At 38.6% G+C, this 19,718-nt stretch overlaps 1 protein-coding gene across 1 annotated transcript in view; it reads right to left on the minus strand.

The window, feature by feature from the left end:
- LOC144227416 (antigen WC1.1-like) overlaps window positions 1-18,799 on the minus strand; it is a 30,758-nt gene extending 11,959 nt beyond the window's left edge. The window contains exons 1-5 of the mRNA XM_077759016.1: window positions 18,709-18,799; window positions 15,129-15,200; window positions 13,910-14,116; window positions 4,566-4,871; window positions 4,155-4,472 (exon numbers count right to left, since the gene is read on the minus strand). Of these exons, the coding sequence (XP_077615142.1) occupies window positions 4,155-4,472; window positions 4,566-4,871; window positions 13,910-14,116; window positions 15,129-15,200; window positions 18,709-18,799 (994 nt within the window). The remainder of the gene's footprint in view (window positions 1-4,154; window positions 4,473-4,565; window positions 4,872-13,909; window positions 14,117-15,128; window positions 15,201-18,708) is intronic.
- Window positions 18,800-19,718: the final 919 nt, after the last annotated feature.

Below are 19,718 nucleotides of genomic sequence, written 5' to 3' on the forward strand. Positions count from 1 at the left end.
GGAATAACAACCGGGTATAAGAGAGAGGAGATTTGACAAAAATCCAGGAGGATTAAAGAGGCATTGGAAAGAAATTTACAAGGTATCAAGTTGCTGGAGTTAACCTGACAAGGAGTTTAAATTACCACAATTGAAATGTTTGGGAGGCGCCTGGGTGGCTCAGTTGGTCAAGCGTCTGACTCTTGGTTTCAGCTCAGGTCATGATCTCACAGTTGTGAGATGGAGCCATGTGTCAGGTTCTACAGCTTCTCTCTCTCTCTCTCTCTCTCTCTTTCTCTCGGGGCGCCTGGGTGGCTTAGTCAGTTGAGCCTCTGACTCTTGATTTCAGCTCATGTCATGATCTTAGTCATGAGATCGAGGCCCACATTGGGCTATGCACTGACAACATGGATCCTGCTCGGGATTCTCTCACTCCCTCTCTCTGTCCCTTCCTGCCCCCCCCCATCAAAAATAAATAAACTTAAAAAAAATGCATCTAAAAGATATATGGTATATGCTGGGATATATATTACCAAATTATCCTCCAGGAATTTTGTAGTCTTTTGCTCTTCTACTAAACCTTATTTTTCTGGGGCGCCTGGGTGGCTCAGTTGGTTAAGCATCTGACTTCGGCTCAGGTCATGATCTCACAGTTCATGGATTCAAGGCCTGTGTCAGACTCTGTGCTAACAGCTAGCTGAGAGCCTGGAGCCTGCTTCAGATTCTGTGTCTCCCTCTCTCTCTGACCCTCCCCTGCTTACACTGTCTCTCTCTCTCTCTCTCAGAAATAAATAAAAAAGAAATTTAAAAAAATTTTTAAATCCTTATTTTTCTACTACCCCACTACATACCACTAACACCAAATATCTTAATGTTTTAAAATCATTGTCAATATGGTAAAATAATCTCTACTTTGAAAAAAGCCAAATCCAATTTGCATTCATCCAGAATGGAATCTAATATCAATTTACCATGCTTGTACAAGATTCTCCTGATTATGGCCACAACTCAAATTGGAAGGAGATTCTACATAATACCTGGCTTGTATTCTTTAAAAAATGTCAATATCATGGGGCGCCTGGCTGACTCGGTCTGTTCAGCGTCTGACCCTTGATTTCAACTCAGGTCATGATCTTACAGTTGTGGGATTGAGTCTCGTTTTGGTCTCCATGCTGAGCATGGCACCTGCTTAAGATTCTTTCTCTCCTTCTGGACCCCTCCACCCTGCTCATACTCTCTCTCTCTGTCTCTAAAAAAAGACCAGTCAATGTTATGAAATACAAAGTGAGATTCAGAAAGTGTCCCTTATTAGAGAAGGATAAAGGGGTATGACGACTGAATGCAGCATATTACGTCAACTCTTTTTGCTGTGAAGTATGTATTTGGGACAGTTGTGAGATTCTGAATAAGGCTTATGAACTAGATAATAGAATTATAACAATGTTAATTGATCAAGAGATGAATGGATAAAGAAGATGTGTCACATATATAACGTAGTATTATTCAACCATGAGAAAGAGGGAAATTCTATCATTTGAGACAACAGGGATCGATAGTGAGGGCATTATGCTAAATGGAATAAGTCGGAAAGAGAAAGACAGGTACTACATCATATCATTTTTATGTGGAATCTAAAAACAAAAAAAAAATCATCGAAATATGGAATAGAAATCCTGTTGCCAGGGGCTCTGGGGTATGGGAAATAGGGAGAGCTTTATAAAAATGTACAGACTTCCAGTTATAAGATGAATAACTTAACAACTTCCAGTTGTAATATGCATTCTGAGAGTCTAATGCATAACACAGTTGACTATAGCTGATAATACCATATTGTATAATTGAAATTTGCTCTAAGAGTTGAACTTAAATGTTCTCACACACAAAAAGAGATAAGTGGATGTTAATTAACTATAATGGGGGGATGGTCTCCCAATGCTTATGCATATCCCATCACCACACTGTACACTTGCAACGTCTTACAATTTTGTCAGTTACACCTCAGCAAAGCTGAAATTTAAAAATATTTTTGTTTAAAAAACATGATTACATTTTGATTGAGGTGAGATTTAATCTACATATGAATTTTGAGGTAACTGACTTTGACAATACTTAGTAGTTGCAACTCATTTATATGCTTTATCTGTCCATTGCTTACATCTTCTTTAATTTCTCTTGGAGATCTTTTATATCTTTGACTAGATTTTCTCCCCAGTATTTAATGTTTTTGACCTGTTCATGAGCAGTACAGCTTTTTATGTTATTTTCTGTTTATTGATACTATTTATTAATAAAATTATTTTTGCATATATTTTGTACATAGATTCACTCTAAAATATAGCCCTGTTTTCTTTGGGTCTGTTTGTGCTCAGCAATGTTACCGTTGGACTATAACTTCTAATAATCTAACTGTAGATTCTTTTGGGTTTTCTTGCAATCGTGTAGTCTACAAGTAACTTTTGTTTCTTCCTTTCTAATTCTTATACTTAAAAAATTTTTTGCCCTCTATAAACTGTTGGATAACAATGATGACAGATATTAATATCATCTCTCTCATCTCAGGGAAAAATATTTCAATATTTCACCATTAAGTGTGACATTTGCTCTGGATTTTTTTAATATGGCCTTTGCAGACTGAAGAAAGTTCCTTCTGCTTTCAGTATGCTGAGAGATGTTCTCATGCGTCCTTCTCAAAGCTTTTAAAATGCCTTTGCACATCTGATGAAAAGAGTATGTGGTTCCTTTTTTGTTTAGTTTTGTTAGTTGGTATATTTTACACTAACTTTGTATTTCTGGGACAAATTTTATCTAGTTGTGGTGCATTCATTTTTGTACATCTCTGGATTCAGCTTGCTAACGTTTTCCTCAGAAGCTCTTCAAAATGATTCATGTTCATGAATTCGAGCCCTGCGTCAAGCTCTGTGCTGACAGCTCAGAGCCTGGAGCCTGCTTCAGATTCTGTGTCTCCTCCTCTCTCTGGCTCTCTGCTGCTTGCATTCTGTCTCTCTCTCTCTCTCTCAAAATAAATAAACATTAAAAACATTTTTTAATAAAAAGATATAAGAAGCACTGTGTGCAAAAAAAAAAGTTGATAAACTGAAACTTGTTAAAGTTAAGAATTTGGCTTATTAATGAACACCATTAAAAGAGCAAAAATAAAAGGGCAAGAGTTAAATGCTCAAAATAAATACATATTTGCACCACAAGTCATGGAAACAATTATCTGTAACATCACTATTTGTAATGATTAAGAACTGGAAATAAGACAAAACTCCACCATCAGTTGATGGATCAATGCCTGGTCACAATATCATTCAGTGGAATATATTACAATAATAAAAATGAATGAAGCACTGCTATAAATAACTCATGCATGAATCACAAACATAGTATGGAATCAAAGAAGTTAGACATAAAATGAAATATACTATATGATTTTATATGAAGTTCAAAATAGAAAAAATTATTCTACAGCATAGAAGTTAGGAGATTGGTTTTCTTCAGGCTGGCACATAGGGATAGTGATTGGTGGGGTATGAATGTAGTTTTAGGGGTGCTAATGATTTCTTTGTTGATCTGGGTTGGGGTTACAAGGTATTCATGTTATTATGATTCATCGAGCTACACACTTACTACTTACATACTTTCTCTGTAAATACTCAGATATATTTAAATAATAGTGTTAATGTTGTTTTTTCTCTGTAAATACTCAGATATATTTAAATAATAGTGTTAATGTTGTTTTTTCTCTGTAAATACTCAGATATATTTAAATAATAGTGTTAATGTTATTTTTTAAATGTTTATTTATCTTGAGAGAGAGAGAGAGCACTAGCAGGGAAGGAGCTGAGAGGGGAAGAGAGAGTCAGAAGCAGGCTCCACACTGTCAGCACAGAGCCCAATGCAGGGCTTGAACCTGCAAATTGCAAGATCATGTCCTGAGCCAAAGTCGAACACTCAACTGACTGGGCCATCCAGGTGCCCCAGTAGTGTGGTAATTTTAAAAGATATCCTTCTTAAATCCCTTGCCTTGACCTAAAGGCAAATAACAAGGAAAAGAACCATATTTTATCATGGATTTTCTCACTTTTAAAACAATTTTTCCCCACTCTCTGCTCATAGGGGCATTTCACTGAAAGAGCATCCTGCATAGCAGTTAGCCCTTCCCTCTCTCTTACCTGAGCAGATCACAGAGGCTGTGTTTCCACGGGTACAATCAGGAATGCCCAGGGCAGTCACAGAGCAATTCCACAAGAAAGACTCAGCCCCCGAGCAGTGAAATCGAGCTTTCCAAATCTGATCACCTCCTGCCACAAAGTATGCTCCTTTTGGAGCAGAGATGGCAACGCCACAGCCAAGCTGTTTACAAACAACATTGGCATTTGCCATATTCCAGTGTGAGGCACAGAGCGCTCTCCAATGTCCAGAAATATTCATCTCCACTTGTCCCTCACACTGAGGGGTGCCATTTTTCACTAGCCGGACTTCCGTGTACACTAGTAAGAGAAGACAGGGTTTCAGCCAAATCTCATGTTTTCCTTACCCCAGCAGAGTATGTAGCGAGGGTGAAGTCCTGCTCCACATCTCACCTGAACAGAAAACGCGAACAGCCTTAGGGCGGCAAGCACCTCCTGGACAGCACACTCTGGGGCAGAAGCAGAGCTCGGGTTCATCCCCCTTACACTGGAATTCTTCAGGCCACACTGGTCTATCTGACTCCCTGAAGGACCTATCTCCCTGGAAAGACACAGCTTTGCCACACCCCAGCTGTGCACAGATGACCTGGGCAGTGAGGAATGTAAAGTTCTCCTCAGATACTAGAGTCCAGTCTTTTCCAGAATGCACTTCTACCAGCCCCGAGCAGGGTCCAGCCCCTCCAACTAGACGTACAACTCCTAGGAGAGGAAAAAAAAAGAAAGTAAGTGTTCATGATTCTAGCTTGGCAGTTAGAAGTGACATGTCATGGACAATGGAATATGACAATGACATGTCATGGTCAGAAGCTTTTCTTTTCCCAGGCATTGGGACTGAGGAGGGGATCTAACAGTTGGTGTCAAAATGGGACATCCATGAGTGAGTTTCTGAAGACGTTATTTGGAGCAGCTGAATACTAGGAAAATACATTTTGGGTTGCTTAGAGAAGTGAACCATTCCTCATCTACAAGTCTGGGCCCAAGGAAACTGCATAATACATAGGCATTCAGACTTAAGCACGGAGGTATGAAAATTTTGCAGAACCAACCCAGAGGGACATGGGCTATGAGACAATAGTGATGTATCAGCCACACAAGGTTAGAAAGTCATCCTGAAGCTTGCGGGGCTCAAATCCTGGTCAGCTTTCTCTCCTAGGAGTCAATCCTCAAGTGACCAAGGATAGGGAAAATCATGAGGTCTGTATCCATGAATGCATGGCAACCTGTAGACAGACTGATGGTTCAAGATGAGAAATAGACATTACAACCAGTCCACAGTAATGATTTCAAATTTTATCTTTCTGATCATTTTGGGTGCAAAATATTCCATGAACTTCTAGGTGATCTACGTGGGAAAGAAGATGAGTCTGGATGTTAAGAAAGCTCAGAGATTCAGGAGAAGAAGGGTGTGGTTCTAGCCATCTCTCTTGAAATCCTAGGATATAAGAATAGCCATGTTGCAATCCATGAACCCAAGCTGTCTTTTCCATTTATCTGTATATCCTTTCATTTCCCTCATCGATGTTTTAAAAATGTTTTAATTTTTAAAAGAGTAAGCATTAAGACCAGATGCAGAAATTAGAGAGATGATTGAATTAGCTGAAAATGTCTAAATGATTTATATAAATATACTCAATGAAATATAAAGCATACTTTTACAAATTAAAAAATAAATAACCAAATGGAACTTCTAAAACTGAAAAATCCAATATCTGGAATGAAAAATTGTATAGATTAACTTAACAAGAGATTAGACACTGCAGAATACAAGAACTGTAAAGTTAAATGCAGGGCAATAGAAACACAGAGAAAAGACAGAAAAGTGATGGGGTAACTGGGTGGTTCAGTCAGTTAAGTGACTGATCTTGATCTCAGGGTTATGAGTTCAAGCCCTACATTGGGTATGAACGCTACTTAAAAAAAAAAAAAAGACAGAAAAATAGTAATGGAAATGCAATGACATGTGGGTTAATATTAACCCATATTTTAAAATATGTATTTGGAGATTCAGAATAAGCAATGAGTAGGAAAAATTTTGAAGAAATAGTGGATGTAATTTTCCCAAAATTAATGAAATTTTCCAAATTATTTGAAGAAACAATGGATGTAATTTTTCCAAATTTAATGAAAACTACAAACTCACTGATCCAAGCAGCTAAACAAATTCCAAACAAGATAAACATAAAGAAAACTGCCTTGGGGCACCTGATAATGTAATTTTTGAAATCCAATCATAGAAAAAAATGTCTTTAAAAAAAACCTTAAAAGGGGCACCTGGGTGGCTCAGTTGGTTAAGCATCCGACTTTGGCTCAGGTCATGATCTCACAGTCTGTGAGTTCGAGCCCCACATCGGGCTCTATGCTGTCAGCAGCCTGGAGCCTGCTTCAGTTTCTGTGTCTCCCTCTCACTGCCCATTCCCCGCTCACGGTTGGCCTCTCTCTCTCAAAAATAAACAAACATTTAAAATGTTTAAAAATATTAAAATTAAAAAAGTCTTAAAAGTAACAAAAGAAAATTGGTACATTATACAGAGGAGGATAAAAATAAGTATTACTCACTTCTTGTTAGAGGGAATGCAAGCCATATAACAATGTAGAAACATTATTAAAGTACTGGGGGGAAACTGTCAACCTGGAATTCAATTGTCTGTGAAAATGCATTTCAAAACTGAATGAAAATAAAAACGTTTTCAGATAAGTAAAAACTGATAGAATTTGAGGCCACCAGAAGTGCACTACACAAAAATGTTACAGAAAGTTCTTCAAACTAAAGGAAAATAATAACAGATGAAAATGTGGATCTACCCAATGCTATAAAGACTACTGTAAATGATAAATCTATGGGTAAATATAAAAAACTTTGTCTCATTTTCAAAATAATAGAGTAGTTAAGGCAAAAATAACAGCAATGTGTTATAAGATTTGTAATATATTTATAAGTAAAATGTATAACAATTGCACAAATGACAAGAACAGGGAAATAATGTATACTGTGGTAAGGTCTTACATTATCTATTAAGTGATATAATATCATTTGAAGATAAAACATGATTAAAGAGTAATAATTCAGCACTACGGTAAACTCTAAGAAAAGCAATATATCTAAGAAACCCATAAGGTAAATAAAACAGAATACTAAAAAATACTCAAAGACTAAAACAGGAGCAAAGAATACAAAGACAAATAGCAAGAGTTAGTAGACTTAAACTCAAGCATATCAGTAATTACATTAAGTTGAAAATTTTAAGTACTCCAAAGAAAAGCAAGATAATCATACTGAATAAAGTAGACACAACTTCCATTGCATCTCAATAAAACTAGGGGGGGGGAAAGTAAGACACACCGTATGCTATCCACAAACAATATGTACATTAAATATAAACATAGAAACATTAAAAGTCTCAGAAAAGATAAGCCATGCAAGCACTAATCAAAGAAACTGTTGTATCTATGTTACTATCAAACAAAGTAAGACTACAAGACAAGAAATATATTCAGAAATAAGAAACATATACAAAAGAAATCATGCAATATCAAAATTAATGGGATACAGCTAAAACAGTACTTAGAAAGAAATTAGAGCCTTGATATTTCCTTGATGCATACATTTAGAAAAGAAAAACTAAATATAAATTATCTAAAATTCCATCTCAAGAATCTACAAAAATAACAGCAAATCATAACCAAAAAAACTAAGAACTAAGAACCAAAAATTAATGAAATAGAAAACAAATTCAGGATAAATAAAATCAACAAAGTTCATTGGTGATTCTTTTAAAAATAAAACTGATAATTAATCTTCTAGTAGACCTGATCAAGAAAAAATAAAATACAAAAATTAACAAAACCAGGGATGGAAAGGGGTAACCCCCTTCATTATGGATCCTATCAATATGTAAATGATGAGATATGAACAAACTTTGCCCTAATTTGAACAGTTTATTTAATAGGATGAGTCCTTGAAGACTAACTACTTGAAAAACACAATTTATCAAAAACAGATACCAAAAGAAGTGGAAAATATAACTAGTCTTATATTTGTTAAAGAAATAGAATTCATATAATAAAAACTTCCCACAAAGAAAATTGCAAGCTTCAAATGCCAGCACTTCCACAGAGCTCAAAAAACTACAAAAAAATCAACAAAAACATCAAAAAACTACAAAAACATCCAAAAGCTCAAAAAACTACAAAAACATCAACACAGAGGAAGAAAGGGAAGGAAGAAATGAGAACAAGAATGCTAAAAACAGAAGCTGTAGTGAATATATGAATTAGCATGGATTTTCAGTCCCCAACCTTCGCTCCTCAATTAATTGCATCTTCGTCCCCTTACCATGGTAATCGTACCATTCTGTACCTCAGTGCTGTAAGCCCTTCCCAATCTGCAAAGCCCCTTTCCAATCTTTCTCCCCGAACCCTCTGAAATCCCTTCTTTATTTCAAACAAGTTTCTCTATATTCTTCAGAGATCATTTTTTCTACCTCTGAATTCTCATAAACACAGTGTTTTATTTCTAACAATCTACAAGAGGCTGAAATTTCTTCTTCATACCACTTTTCTAAAATTGGGAGAAAGAATTTTCAAGAATTCATTTTAAATTAAAAAATTTGTAAAGGGCATGGTTTCCTACTCTTCTCTAGACTACATCATCACCACTTTGACTTCTCTTTACACACTAAAACATGTTCTAGAAAATATAGAAATAAGACAGGCAATAAACTTCTGGCAAAGAGATTAGAAGAAAATTGAAACAACAGAAGTGCTGATGCATAGGGGCACATGTGCCCCAATGTTCATAGCATCACTTTCAACAATAACCAAATCAAGGAAAGAGCCTAAATATCCATCAACTGACGAATGGATCAAGAAGATGTGGTTTATCTGCACAATGGAATACTACACGGCAATGAGAAAGAATGAAATCTGGCCGTTTGTAGCAACATGGATGGAACTCAAGGGTGTTATGCTGAGTGAAATAAGTCAGGCAGAGAAGGACAGATACCATATGTTTTCACTCATATGTGGAACAGAAAAATGTAAGAGGACCATGGGGGAGGGGGAGGGGGAAAATAGTTAAGGAGAAGGAGGGAGGCAAACCATAAGAGACTCTTAAACACGGAGAAGAACTGAGGGCTCATGGGGGGTGAGGGAGGGGGGAAAATGGGTAATGGGCATGAAGGAGGGCACTTGTTGGGATGAGCACTGGGTGTTATATGGAAACCAACTTGACAATAAACTATAAAAAATTTTTTAGTTAAAATTAATTAAAAATTAAAGTTAATTTTTTTAATTAAAAAATTTTCGAAGAAAATCGAAACGGTTCATAAAAACATGAAAAGTTGAATTAAACCGATGGTAATGGTGTTCAGGGAGTGAAAAACAAAATCAATGTTTAGATGCCGTATCGCTCTCAAACTCTTTTTATCTTATGTGCATCTTAACTGGAATTAATATCAAAAGCATCAATTTTCTTAAGATAGTAATAGAAGTTCCACCATGACACACTCCATTTTTACCCAGACACTGATTTATCAAACAAAATAAGTTGGGTCTTCCTGTAGTGTTTACACAAGTTGATCGGCACTTGATACCATGACTAGTCCATCATGACAGTAAGGAATGTTACCTGAAATGCCAGAAAACACGTTTTCTTCAGAAATCCTAACTGAAGGTAGTAAACGCAAATGCCCCTTGAAAATTATTTTTTTTAAATAATAATAAAGAGGATGGGAGGAAACTTTTGAGATGATAGATATCTCTTCTGGCACAGCCAGTGATAATGCTTTCGCAGACATACACTTACCTCCAAACTCATCAAGTTATATACATGAAATATGTACAGTTTTCTGCGTGTCAACCATGCCTCAATAAAGCAGCCCTCAAAGAAGAAAATAATTGTGTGGTTTTTTAGAGACCTGAATTAGTATCATCAAAGATCTGCCAAAGTTACAATTTGAAAAGATCACTTTTCCAGTGGTCTTCCTCATGCGGATCAAAAATGCCAACTGGCTATGGGTTCATGCACTATTGGGCTGCTATACACCTGGCTCAATGTATTCATGTCTCTACCGGCCCCATCACTCCACCAGATGGGACGACCCTTTTTTAAGACCCAAACCTCTACCTTAGGGAATTCACTGTGGTATCTGATACTATCTTCCTCAAGTCAAGCTGTTCTGACGGCATCAGTGACAGATATCTCATCAACCACTGTGATAATTGAAAATATCTCTGGCAAGTACTGACATCACCCATTCACACTCTAGTTTCATTGCTTTCTTTACTGCCTCCACCTTGGCATATGTCAAATACAATTAGACATTACTGAGCATTTATGATGTGCCCCGTTAGAATCTCCTGGCCTCATTGCCCTGAGTGTTTCCTGTGCTCCAGCTGCTATGTTGTAAATTTTAAAGTTCGTATTTTCCTGCTGCTCAATGTCTTCACAAACAGGCTGTGACCAGCAAGGAGATAAGGCTGAAGCCTTCCACCAGCCCCCCTTCCTTCCCTCCCCTGACTGTGACCTAGTAACATTCAAATGCATCAATGAAATCCCCTTAGGCTTTTTGCTTGTGTATTCCACCCCAACCCCCAATAGGTCATTTAGTCACAGATCTTTACTCTTTCTTGGCCCCCCACCTGCTTGGTTGAGCCTGCCCCCCTGGCACTTCTCCCCATGGCCCTGTTGCAACATTAAGTGACTCCATCTCTCTAGGACCTGTAAGTGTAAAAAACTGTTTCCCTGCACCTCTCCCATGTCCCCTCTTTCGTCTGTACCTGACTGACCATCTCATGAAAGAAAACAAAAGAGCTACCATGATGGAACTTACTTCATCAATTGCTGGGTGGTACCTGTATGAAACATTTGACCACCTTCCTACCTTTTATGACACATCATAGAGCTCTGAATGGCCCTGTGACCCATAGGTCTGGAGCCTTCACTGTCCAGGGCCAAGCAAGTCCTTAGGCTTCCTTGAGCACCTAATATTCTAGAAGCCCCTGTGTGGCTGCAGTCTTCACCCAAATATGTGACCCTGCATTGTCAGTTATTCTGGGAATGAAACCAAGGCTGCGCCTCCTGGGGANAATTTTCAAGAATTCATTTTAAATTAAAAAATTTGTAAAGGGCATGGTTTCCTACTCTTCTCTAGACTACATCATCACCACTTTGACTTCTCTTTACACACTAAAACATGTTCTAGAAAATATAGAAATAAGACAGGCAATAAACTTCTGGCAAAGAGATTAGAAGAAAATTGAAACAACAGAAGTGCTGATGCATAGGGGCACATGTGCCCCAATGTTCATAGCATCACTTTCAACAATAACCAAATCAAGGAAAGAGCCTAAATATCCATCAACTGACGAATGGATCAAGAAGATGTGGTTTATCTGCACAATGGAATACTACACGGCAATGAGAAAGAATGAAATCTGGCCGTTTGTAGCAACATGGATGGAACTCAAGGGTGTTATGCTGAGTGAAATAAGTCAGGCAGAGAAGGACAGATACCATATGTTTTCACTCATATGTGGAACAGAAAAATGTAAGAGGACCATGGGGGAGGGGGAGGGGGAAAATAGTTAAGGAGAAGGAGGGAGGCAAACCATAAGAGACTCTTAAACACGGAGAAGAACTGAGGGCTCATGGGGGGTGAGGGAGGGGGGAAAATGGGTAATGGGCATGAAGGAGGGCACTTGTTGGGATGAGCACTGGGTGTTATATGGAAACCAACTTGACAATAAACTATAAAAAATTTTTTAGTTAAAATTAATTAAAAATTAAAGTTAATTTTTTTAATTAAAAAATTTTCGAAGAAAATCGAAACGGTTCATAAAAACATGAAAAGTTGAATTAAACCGATGGTAATGGTGTTCAGGGAGTGAAAAACAAAATCAATGTTTAGATGCCGTATCGCTCTCAAACTCTTTTTATCTTATGTGCATCTTAACTGGAATTAATATCAAAAGCATCAATTTTCTTAAGATAGTAATAGAAGTTCCACCATGACACACTCCATTTTTACCCAGACACTGATTTATCAAACAAAATAAGTTGGGTCTTCCTGTAGTGTTTACACAAGTTGATCGGCACTTGATACCATGACTAGTCCATCATGACAGTAAGGAATGTTACCTGAAATGCCAGAAAACACGTTTTCTTCAGAAATCCTAACTGAAGGTAGTAAACGCAAATGCCCCTTGAAAATTATTTTTTTTAAATAATAATAAAGAGGATGGGAGGAAACTTTTGAGATGATAGATATCTCTTCTGGCACAGCCAGTGATAATGCTTTCGCAGACATACACTTACCTCCAAACTCATCAAGTTATATACATGAAATATGTACAGTTTTCTGCGTGTCAACCATGCCTCAATAAAGCAGCCCTCAAAGAAGAAAATAATTGTGTGGTTTTTTAGAGACCTGAATTAGTATCATCAAAGATCTGCCAAAGTTACAATTTGAAAAGATCACTTTTCCAGTGGTCTTCCTCATGCGGATCAAAAATGCCAACTGGCTATGGGTTCATGCACTATTGGGCTGCTATACACCTGGCTCAATGTATTCATGTCTCTACCGGCCCCATCACTCCACCAGATGGGACGACCCTTTTTTAAGACCCAAACCTCTACCTTAGGGAATTCACTGTGGTATCTGATACTATCTTCCTCAAGTCAAGCTGTTCTGACGGCATCAGTGACAGATATCTCATCAACCACTGTGATAATTGAAAATATCTCTGGCAAGTACTGACATCACCCATTCACACTCTAGTTTCATTGCTTTCTTTACTGCCTCCACCTTGGCATATGTCAAATACAATTAGACATTACTGAGCATTTATGATGTGCCCCGTTAGAATCTCCTGGCCTCATTGCCCTGAGTGTTTCCTGTGCTCCAGCTGCTATGTTGTAAATTTTAAAGTTCGTATTTTCCTGCTGCTCAATGTCTTCACAAACAGGCTGTGACCAGCAAGGAGATAAGGCTGAAGCCTTCCACCAGCCCCCCTTCCTTCCCTCCCCTGACTGTGACCTAGTAACATTCAAATGCATCAATGAAATCCCCTTAGGCTTTTTGCTTGTGTATTCCACCCCAACCCCCAATAGGTCATTTAGTCACAGATCTTTACTCTTTCTTGGCCCCCCACCTGCTTGGTTGAGCCTGCCCCCCTGGCACTTCTCCCCATGGCCCTGTTGCAACATTAAGTGACTCCATCTCTCTAGGACCTGTAAGTGTAAAAAACTGTTTCCCTGCACCTCTCCCATGTCCCCTCTTTCGTCTGTACCTGACTGACCATCTCATGAAAGAAAACAAAAGAGCTACCATGATGGAACTTACTTCATCAATTGCTGGGTGGTACCTGTATGAAACATTTGACCACCTTCCTACCTTTTATGACACATCATAGAGCTCTGAATGGCCCTGTGACCCATAGGTCTGGAGCCTTCACTGTCCAGGGCCAAGCAAGTCCTTAGGCTTCCTTGAGCACCTAATATTCTAGAAGCCCCTGTGTGGCTGCAGTCTTCACCCAAATATGTGACCCTGCATTGTCAGTTATTCTGGGAATGAAACCAAGGCTGCGCCTCCTGGGGATCCCCCACCAGACCACACAGGCCTTACCTGAGCAGACTACTCCAGCATCATTACTATGGAAAACGTCTTTGCTTCTGTGGCTATCAATATAAAAATAAAAACACTTATTGAGAGCTGATTCTGTCCCTTCACAAATAATACGTGTAAGCCAAACAAGCCCAACCCCTGATCCAAAACGAGACGCTGTGGGAGCATCAAGAGCATCTCCGCATTTCAGCTGTCTGCACACCACAACTGCAGCCTCCAGGCTCCAACTGACATCATTCACCGTGCCCCATTTTCCTTTGTATTTCATTTCCACTCGCCCCTCACAGCGATGGCTCCCATTCTTCAGCCTCAGCTCCTGAGCTGCAAGAGAGACACGTACACAGAACACAGGAAATTTTAGGAGACCATGCAGTACTATTCTGCTAAGTATGAAAAAATGCGCTCTCTGTGGGGGAGGGGCCTCTCATGTGTAGCATTTGCTGATTTCCATGTTATAAACACTCCCATGTGGTCAATTTTAAGCTACTAATGTGGCATCACTGAACATGGACTTGGGAAAAGAGGCACGCAATTATTTCTCACAAGCCAGTTAAGACTCGGCTCCATGCACACCAATGAGGACAGGCCTTCAGATGACTTTAGATGCTGCTGACCTCCCAGTAGATTTGTAGAAGGCAGGTAGGGGCCCAAATTCCTCCATCTCAGTTACAGTTCATAGCCCTGAGGTCAGTGGAGGAGTCTTCCCTTTCCTTCTCTGTCTCATAGGGAACACTCTCATCTAGCTTTAGAAGAGAGTAGAGTAAGCGGCCTCTAAAATGTCCTGATTATTCCTGCTTCCTGATATTCACGCTCTTACATAATCCCCCCTCACACTTGAACGTGGCCTAAACTTAGTAACGTGCATCTAACAATGGAGTTTGGCAAAAGTGATGAGATGTCACTTAAAAGATCATGTTTCGAGGCACCTGGGTGGCTCAGTCGGTTAAGAGTCAGCAAGGGACAGAGGCTCTCAGTTAGACAGTCCGCCAGGAGCTGAATGCTGCCAATAACCAAGTAAATAAGTCTGGGTGGTATTCAATCTCATTCGAACCGTAAGGTGATTGCAACCTTGTGAGAGATCATGAATCAGAGAAGCCAGAAAAGCCATGCCCAGATTCCTGGCCAACAGAAATTATGAGATACTAGATAGTTTTGTTTTAAGCTTCCAAGTTTGGCAGTAATTTGTTGGACAGCAATATATTACTAATTTAGGGGTTCTCTCCAGAGTCAGAAAACAGCAGGGTGGATCAGATGGAGATTTATAGGAGTGGCTTAATTGCTTCATCCAATAAGACTTCTTCCTAAGTGACCAATTCTGTGACCTTGGTCCTACTTGCAACTGGGACCCAAACCACCTCTTTCTTGTCATACAGTTTGTTGTGCAGTAGACTAAGTTCCTGTTCTCCTGTCGGGAACAGAGAAGTGGGTTTCCTGAGGCCCTAAGAAGCATCTCCATTAGCTTTGAATCGGGGTCAGCAAACGGAGAATGTTTCCTATAATATAATCAAGGTTTTGTCCCTGGGGTACCCATTCGCACTGCTCAGGTCTATATGTGACTCCATATGTTTCCACACTGGAAGTGAGAATCTACACGCTGGTGTATCAAAAAAGGAAACATCTGGGAAGATGCTGAACTTGGAAAGAATCCTAGGGTGCTAGTCTTCTCAGGAAGGCTGCCATAACAAAACACCATAGACTCAGTGACTTACACAGAAATTCATTTTGTCACAGTTCTGTAGTTTGGGAAGTCCTAGATCAAGGTGTTAGCAAGGCAGTTTTCACTCCGAGACCTCTTCTCTTGGTTTGTAAGCCACTGCACCTCACTGTGTGCTCACATGACTTTTTCTCAGTATGTGTACACAGGGAAAGATAGAGATAGAGAATTCTCTCTCTCTCTTTCTCTTCTTATAAGGCCAATAATCCTACTGGATTAGGGCTCCACCCTGTGACTTCATTTAACCCTAATTGCTTCCTAAAGACAGTGTCTCCAAAAGACAGTCACATTGGGAGCTAGGGTTTCAACATACGAATTTTGGAGGGGCACAATTCAATCCATAGCACCTGGGGAGGTCCATTCTAGGAAGGAAACAAAGATAAATGGGAAGAAGGTAAAAGAGATAGAAGAAGGGAGACACCCTATGAAACTTACTCAGTTTTTTAAAAAGTCTGACATGAGGTAAAAGATTGAAATGGGATCCTAAAAGTATGCAAGAAACTATTATTAATAGTAACATTACCAAAATAATGATGATGATGATGATGATGACAAAAATATAATATCATTGATTGAGAGGCAGGTGCTGTGCTAAATGCTTTAAATGCAAAAAATAATAAGATAATGTTTTTGCCTTCAGGTAGCTTATATCTAGTTGGTGACACAAGCAAGTGGATGATTTCATGACTGTTAAAAATTCCAGAAGATGTTCTCAGTAATAGTATGCTTGGTTATTTGAGGCTATCTCTTCTGCTGAGAACAAATAAAAAGTGGAATAAAGCATACTAAAAATGATCTTAAAAGATTAAAGACCTGATAAGATAGAAAGGAAAAATCAGGCCAAATCTGAAGGGAAAATGGGAATTCATTGAGACACAGGAGTGTGTGATGTTTTCGCCTGGACAGAATTAGCCTATACAAGAAAATGTGGTTTTTTTCATGGCCTTTGATGATGAGGAGGCATAAATCAAATCCCAAACCCATACCCAGGTAAGACATCTAACAGAAGACAGTCTCCACAATAAGCTGGGATATCAATTGAAATAGACATGTCCTTGCATAAAATTATATTTAGGGTTTTAATCTCTAGACTGTCTAGATAATATCAATCTTGCACTTGTATTAAGGTGGCCCACTACTAACTGCCATAAAATCACGGATAAAATAAGATCCTCGCAGAAAAAATTGCCCTCACGCTAGGCTTCAAATCACTTCTATAAGTAATTTGCATAAATAAAATGGCCAGTAAATTGTCAAGAATAAACAGACACAGAAAGAAACAAAGGTCCATTAACAATAACCAAGAGAGGGGCACCTGGGTGGCTCAGTCAGTTGAGTGTCGAACTGTGGCTCAGGTCACGATCTCGTAGTTTGTGGGTTTGAGCCCCATGTCGGGCTCTGTGCTGACAGCTCAGAGCCTGGAGCCCACTTTGGATTCTGTGTCTCCCTCTCTCTCTGTCCCTCCCCTACTCACACTCTTTCTCAAAAATAAGCATTAAAAAATATTTTTAAAAACTATAACCAAGAGAAACTACTGAAATGGTTAGATACTTTGAATATTAGATATATGAGATATAGGCTCTATAAAAACCATATATACTATATTTAAAGAAATTTAAAAAATACTCTTAAAGAATCTTCAAGGAACTAAAAAAAAATGTGTAGGAAAAAATTTTAAACCCAAAAGAACTTCTGTGGATGAAAAATATGTTTGTTGAAATTAAAAATTTTCATCAGATTAAATTCAGGTGAAAAGAATTATTGAAGCGAATAATAAGTCAGAAAAAATTATCTAGAATGCTGCACAGAAAAACAAAAGAATAAAAAATACTGAAGAGAGGATCAGAGATATAAATGGAGCAAGAAGGTTTACATGAAGTTAAAGTGAAATTGGGAAGGAAGACAGAGAGACACAGAAAGAAATGTACACAGAAAGAAAGAGAATTGAGCAGAAGCAAAATTTGAAACATATTGGTTATAAATTTTCCAGAATTTAAGAAACACACTAATGCTTAAAGTGAATAAGCCCAACAAAACTCAATTAAGACATAAAAATGAATTTATCCGTAGACACATCATAGGTGTGTTGTAGACATGACTAGTGTTCAGCAATATTTCAAGTTTTCTCTGGACACATGGAAATATCAATACTTCCTTGCCTGTTTGAGGTTAGGCATGACGTTGTGATCTGCCTTATTGAATGAAGTGTGAAAAGAATGATGTGTCACACTTTCAGATAGAAATATATCAAATCTTGGGGCACCTGGGTGCTTCAGTCAGTTAAGCCTCCAACTTTGGCTCAGGTCATGATCTCGCAGTTCATGAGTTCTCAGCTCAGAGCCTGGAGCCTGCTTCAGATTCTGTGTCTCCCTCTTTCTCTGCCCCTCCCCCACTCACACTCTGTCTCTCTCCAAAATAAATAAACATTAAAAAAAATTTTAAAGGAATATATAAAAGCTACTATCTGCTTCTACCACAGCAAATCTTACAGTCTCATGTTAAGCGGGGCATAAGACAGTGAGGCATCCAACAACTTGAGAAGTTGAATAATTACAAGCAGAGGTCCTACCAAACTGAACAGAATGTGTAGCGTAAGAATAAATAAATTTTGTTTATTTAATCTTCTGAAATTTGGGTTATATGTTACTACAACATAACCTAATCATTCCTGTTAAAATGATGAGAAATAGTAGAAACCTGACAAAGAATAAATGTTTGAAAGAATTGTATACATTACCTCCAACTGAGCAACACCTATACTAACACTTAAGCTCCCCAAAAACAAGAGCGCCAGTAGAGTAGAATGAAGCCTTACGCAATCCAAAAGAAAAACAAATTGCCAATCTAAATTGCTATGCTCAAGAACACTTTATTTAAAAATAAGCATCTCAGAAGTGACATCACCAAAATGGCAAAGTAGGAGACACCAGGCTCTATTCCCACCACCCCACGAAATGATCAACAATCAGATAGCTATCCGTGAACAACAGCACTCTCACAAAACTCAGAAGTCCACTTGAGAAATTTCAGCAACATGAAGACTGCATATTTTGCCAGCATCATCCCACCCCTCAAGCCAGCATTGCTTAGCACACAGAAGGAACTTCCTAACTAGAAAAAGCTCCCCTCCAGCCCTACCTCTACCTAACCTGGTCCCTAGCCATTAGCCCTAGAAGCACTGCTGAGGCTCCAGCAGCACTTGCAGCCACCGCAGACCCCCTGCAGTGCTTGCTAAGATCCATGCAGTTGTCAAAGCTATGGCCTTCAGGAACCTGAGCTGGAGACATCATGCTCCGAAGACCTAGTGCTGCCACACCCCCCTCCATCACTGTACCTAGGTTACAGCATTGCTATACTGTGCCTCTACTCATAGGTAAAGGTCTTCCCTTACCAAAGTCAGTCTATAATATCTGGAAGAGGTTACTTCTCCTACAATACACAGACATCTATGCAAGTCTATGGGGATCCAGAAAAAACAGGGGGAAATGATTCCACCAAAAGAATACAGTAAACCTCCGGTACATGGTCCCAAAGAAATGGAGACACAGGGATTATCCAACAAAAAATTTCAAAATACATGTTCTAAAAATGCTCAGAAACTACAGAAAAACACATATGAACATTATAATAATATCAGGAAAACAATAAACAAACAAAATGAGAATTTCAACAGAGACAGAAAACATTAAAAAAGAACCAAACAGAAATTTTGGAGCCGGAAGAATACAATTACTGAAATGAAGAAATCAATAAAGAGCTTAAATGGCAGTCTTAACAAAACAGAAGAAAGAATCAGTGAGTTAAAAGATCAATTGAAATTATCGAATCAAGATGAGCAAAAGAAAAAAGAATGAAAAGGAATGAATAAAAGCCTATCAAAAAAAAAAAAAAAAGAAGCCTATTCAGACTTACAGGACACCATCAAGAGAAACTACAGAGGAGTTAAGATGGTGGAGGAGCATGGAGACCCTGAGCCTGGCTCATCCCTGAAATGTAGCTAGATCAGCACCAAACCATTTTGAACCCCTAGGAAATTGACCTGAGGATTCATGCAACAATCTGTATTACTTGGGCCACACAACTCAGCACATGGCGTGGAGAGGTGAGCTGGAGGAGAGAAAAGACGTGGAGAATAGGGAGCTCTGTTTGCAGAGACAGGTCAGAGAGAGAAAGAGAAAGGGGGAGAGTGCTGTACATTGGGATCATGCA

Source organism: Crocuta crocuta, unplaced genomic scaffold (genome assembly GCF_008692635.1).
Source record: "Crocuta crocuta isolate KB4526 unplaced genomic scaffold, BGI_CrCroc_1.0 scaffold72, whole genome shotgun sequence".
In the NCBI taxonomy this organism is placed as follows: domain Eukaryota; kingdom Metazoa; phylum Chordata; class Mammalia; order Carnivora; family Hyaenidae; genus Crocuta; species Crocuta crocuta.